Source organism: Habropoda laboriosa, unplaced genomic scaffold, assembly GCF_001263275.1.
Source record: "Habropoda laboriosa isolate 0110345459 unplaced genomic scaffold, ASM126327v1 scaffold42, whole genome shotgun sequence".
NCBI classification, from domain to species: domain Eukaryota; kingdom Metazoa; phylum Arthropoda; class Insecta; order Hymenoptera; family Apidae; genus Habropoda; species Habropoda laboriosa.
In genome coordinates this window covers 1,392,111-1,397,596 of record NW_017100181.1, presented here as the reverse complement: position 1 = coordinate 1,397,596, position 5,486 = coordinate 1,392,111, and the positions used below count along the sequence as shown (strand labels likewise).

General features: G+C 30.1%; 1 protein-coding gene across 1 annotated transcript in view; it reads left to right on the top strand.

The window, feature by feature from the left end:
• Positions 1 to 5,486, top strand: part of LOC108579040 — a gene marked incomplete at its 3' end in the record, with an annotated part of 5,692 nt that extends 206 nt beyond the window's left edge. Inside the window, 9 exon segments of the mRNA XM_017942469.1 lie at positions 141 to 474; positions 582 to 812; positions 887 to 1,116; positions 1,181 to 1,430; positions 1,539 to 1,751; positions 1,828 to 3,565; positions 3,647 to 4,290; positions 4,367 to 4,507; positions 4,509 to 5,486. Of these exon segments, the coding sequence (XP_017797958.1) occupies positions 141 to 474; positions 582 to 812; positions 887 to 1,116; positions 1,181 to 1,430; positions 1,539 to 1,751; positions 1,828 to 3,565; positions 3,647 to 4,290; positions 4,367 to 4,507; positions 4,509 to 5,486 (4,759 nt within the window).

The window sequence follows — 5,486 nt, the reverse complement described above, 5'->3', positions numbered from 1 at the left end:
ATACTTATTGCATAATTAATACAGATATTAATAATTAAATATAATTCATATAAAATATTACAGTGTTATAGTAACTGTTTTATTGTACTAAAAGTAGATAAAATATTAACATGGTTGATGACAAGATTGGTAATAGAAAGATTGAAAGAATCACTTAAAGAATTTCCACAGGTCCGACAACAATCAAAAGAAATATCAGATAGACTTTTGGAACGTACTAAGAATATAGCTAAAGAAGAACTTAAAAAGCTTGAAAATAATGAAAAATTAAATTTGAGACAAATATACAATGGAAAAATTATGGAAATTCAGCAAAAATATCAAGAGGACATGGCAGATATCGGTCAAGCACATATATCTGCTGCATTAGAACCAGATCATGATGCACTGATAGAAGAAAAAGAAAGGAGAAATAAATCAGCAGCATCGAAAAGGGGAAAAGAAGCAATGAAACAGATTAAAAACATTCAGCAGGTAAAATACTTAATTTTCATAGTTTATTAAATCATTGAGAACAACTATAAATATTAGTATACTGTACTAGAATAAAATTTATAAAAGTTTAAGTAAAATCTGTGTAGGAAGAGACTGTACAACAGCAACATCAAGAGCGGCTACGTCAAATAAGGGAAGTAGAGAATCTCAGGTCTAGTTTGATAGCAAAACTTCCTAAAGAAGCAACACCTAAAGAGGATACTATATGTGTATCTGTTCGAGATGAACAAAATAAACAAGAGAAGTCTGTTAAAAAAAAAACAAAGAAAATTTTATCTAAAACATCACCTGGGAAGATTACAAAGGCCTATATAAAAGTATATTCTTTCCATATAATTGTAATATTAAATTTTTATTCACAAATTGATATATTTTGCAACTTTGTTTATAGGTTGTAGGAAGTGATTTTAAAACATGTTTACCAATTTCAAAATGTAAAGCAAAAACAGTAGGAACTAATCCAGAAAATGATTCTTTAGTTGTTGAACAGCAATCTTCTATTACATCAGCTGTAGAACCATTGTCTGAAAATATTGCTCAAAGATCTGGATCTGAATATGATGATAAAAGTTCTAGAAAAGAAGTTACAAATATTTCAACAAAAGTTGACAAAGCACAAAGGTATGTATTATAATACTAAACTTAATAAAAAAATAATTTCTGATAAATCTTTTGGGTATTAAAGGTATAATCCAGAAGACTATGTACAAACAACTTCAGATTCTACTAATAGTGATAGTTCTAATTCGTTTAGTGATGATTCATCATATTTTTCTGATAGTGGTGAACAATATATGAATAAAGAAATAAAGACAATAAAATATGTTAAGTGCCCAGCCACTTATAAAGTACAGTTATATGATCATAGTAAACATCAAAGTAATATGTACAATCAACCAGTTGGTGCAGTTGAAAAGATACATGCATGGAACGAGGTTTGTAATTACTAAAATATAAGATCAAATTAATAATAATAACAACAACAAATATTATCAAATTATAATATGTAAAAATATTTGTTAACGTTAAGTTTATGTTTATAGCCAAGCGCAATAGATTTAGCTCAAGAAATCGAACGAGCACAAACGGCTGAAACGCATTTATTGAAAAGTCGCAAACATAGTGCACAAAAACGTGGAGTAGATGCAGCATTAAGGGAAAAAGTACGTCGGGATTATCAAATACTTATGCAAAATTTAAATCACCTTGCGAGTGAGGAACGAAAATTAAAAGCTAGTCAAATAGAACGTTACCCGGTACGTATCATATTTTAATCTTTCTAGTTTTACTGTAAATGTTTAATTAATTACGATGTACTTCTCCATTTTTTAGAAAGATGTACATATGCAGGAAGAACGCAGAAAAATTTTGAAGGACCAACATAAAAAGAAACTAAATCATGCATTAAAAATTTTATTAAACGAAGAATCTTCAGAACAATGTAAAACGCATACTATGGAGAGACAAATTACTCTTACACCAAGAGAAAATGACAAAAACGTAGATACACACGTTGTTTGGGAAGAACCATATTGCTTCAGTGGACGTACAGAAACTAGCAAAATTTTACAAAATACGTGTAAAGACAGTAAGGCTACACGTGATGAACAAATATTAAATATGTTAAAAAAAGTTGAAAGACAAAAACGGCTTTTATTACAAGAATTTGGAGCAGATTTACCAAATGACATTTTTAATGCATCTGTGAAGCCTCTTTTTGAAAGAGATAAATCGGTACAGACTCAATCAACGAGTTTTCAAGAGATACATATTCAAAAACCTTTGTCACCCGAAATAAAAGTAATAACCGCACTTTATGATAAAAACTATGAAAAGGATAAAACGGAAGAAAAACGTGATGCTTTAATTAAAAAAGTAGAAATTGCTGTACAAACTACAACAGAAGATAAAAATAGTATTGTTCAAGATAAGGGCACGCAAGTAGAATTGGTACAAGAAAAGAAAGGTAAATTTGAATCTATTAATGGTGAAGTTGAAACAATTATTAAACACTATCCAATTGAACCACAAATTATAGTTATCAGACATGAAGCAGATAGTAGTGAATCAACAAGTTCTGACATTACAAATGTAATTATCGATACTGATAAACAACGTACAAAAACAACTCCTAAAAAAAAGAAAAATAACGTAAAACCATTAAAGCAAATTCCATCAAAAATGTTTCACAAATCGAGTTCATCACGCATAAGTAAATCTTCGTCTCCAATAAAGAAACTTTCAAAATCTCTGTCCAAATCACAATATAGTAGCACGAAAAAGTATATGGATGCGGACGATGTGCCTAATAAAAAAATTAAAATATGTGTTGATAAAAGTGGGCTCAATAGTAAAGTAAAACAATCTCCAGTTGCAAAAATTGCTGTAGATGTAAGTACCCAAAGCACTCAAGTATATTCAACAGGTACTCAAGAACAATCTCTAGGTAAACCACAATTGATTCATTCCAAATCAAAAAGTATTCAAATAAAGGATATCTCAGATACATCAACATCTTTTGCTAGTCCACCACCAATAAAACCCAGAGACGTACTTGAAGCTTTAAGTAATAACATCTCTATTCTCGAAATGTTAGATTCTTCAGCCAATGAAAGTATGAGGCTTTTAAGGAGAGATATTAGTCCGGTATCAACACCAGAAACGCCATCGCCACGTACAATGAGAATACCTTCAAATATACCTCACCCAGAAAGAATTAAAAAATTACTTGGATATGCACGTACAGATTCTCAAACAAATGATAATAATATACAATCATCTACTAAAAATGACTATTCAACATCGTCAGATTTGTCTGAATATCAACAAAATGAACATATATCATCAGAAAGTATAGCTGCATATTCAAAAGTTCCAATTTCATTGGAATTTTGTTTATGTAATAATCCAGAATGTAGACAGATACATGCTAAGTTTGATGAAATTCGTAATTATGCATTGAAAAATTGTCCTCAAATATTACAAAAGTATGAAGATCTTCAAGTGACATGTGCAGAAAGAATAGTTTCATTAACAAACCTTATTGAAAAAGTTCGAAATGAACAAAAAGGTACATTATTTTTATAAACTCATAACAATAATTACACTATATGAAACTTGTAGAGAATAATTATTATTTAATACACTTTAGGTATGGAATTTTCGTTAATCGATCCACATGATCCACATGATGAAACCAGTTTGATGCAATTACCTTCACCAAAATTAGTAGCTAATGATTTGCAAAGTATTCGTAGACTTGTAGAAAATATCGAAGCAATTCATAATCAACTGGCAAAAACATTAATTGAATCTCAAAAAATCATTAAGAATAATACAATTATCAATGAAGAAACTGAACAAATTAAAAAGGCAGAAAGAGTAAGTTCAACTAATGGTGATGTATCTAATAATACAAGTCATCCTGTTGAACCAAAAGTAGAAGTAGAAGAAGCCAAAATAAAGCCAAAGATCATAAGCGAGGAAAGAGTCAACATTCCGCTTAGCAGATTTAAGATACAAAAATCACCTCAAATATTAACGACATCAACTCCAGAACGTGACACGTGGCTTACACCGAAACAATATGAGAAAGAGATGATAGAACAGTTATCAAAAGAAATTTTAGAGCAAAGTGAAGGTTTTAATAATAATTTAGTAACATCGAAGGAAATTTATAATTCAACAGTAAAGTGCTCGATTCAAACTTCAACTGATACCGATAATTTCAAAAATAATACTTCCTCAAAAGTACAAGCAGATGATGTAGCTACGAAAAAACATTTTAACAAAGAGGTAATTTATGCTATCAAATTACTAATAATAATATGTAACTTTTCATTTAATCATTAATATTTCGATATATTTTTAGTCAAAAAAGACTAAAGATTTTGTTCCATTACTTACTGATATGCCAAAAGTATCAAAAACAATAGATAGTGCCGTGCATACTAATGGAAGAAGTAAGCCACCAGTGAGTTTGCTTAGTGGACCATATAGGTGAAATTTTATTCAGGGCTGAAATTGAATCATCAGGTCATGAATTATCAACGATAATTGAATTCGATACACCAGATACTGTAAATAAAAGTCAAAGTAATATTAGAAGTCCATTGTCAACAAAGAAAATTGCCGAAACTCAAATAACTAAATCTACTGTAGCAGTTGATCCATCAGAACACATTATTCCGCTCAATTTACATAAACAATGTTCAGAAAAGTTATGTAATTCTTCAGTTACAAAATTATTTTCAGTGACTTCTACACAGAAAGTAAAAGAGACCTCAATACCTTTTGATTCACCAAAAACACTTAAAAGTACAGGAAATCGAAATTTAATGAAGAATAAAGATGAACAAAAGGAAGATGTTGCTCAAGGGATAATCAATAAAAAATTACAATGCGGCATAGTTAATCAAGAATCATTGCAGATGGAAAAATTGCAGTCCTTTTGTTATACTAGCACTGATGCAAATAATGAATATAAAGGCAATAAGGATAAGATAACATCTACAAGTTCAAATAGTTTTTCTGAATTATCTGGGGTTTCACAAATAGCAAGTACCCCATCTTCTACTATATTAAAATATGCGTCGTCTCCGGAAGAGATGGAAATGGCTCTCAAAAAACTTGGTCTAGGTTGGGCGATAACAACATTGAAAAAGACACGTGAAGCAAGTGCCTTAAGTTCCTCATCAAATTCTGATGTAACACCAATAAACGCTGTCAAAAGAATAATTTCACCTGTAAAGAAGCAATTTGATAGTAACTATGGTTTACCAGATTTCAGTGATGTATCTTCGATATCTATTAAAGAAGCTAGTAAAAGTACAGAACAAGCAGTTCTCTTAAAAGGTAGAACTTCTACACCAAAATTGCAGAATTCAAACTCCAACAGTGGAAGAACGAATACAAGTAATACAAATATTTCTGAAAATTTTCAAGAACCTGACGACGGTTTGATAATTCCTAATATATCTCTCACTAAGACA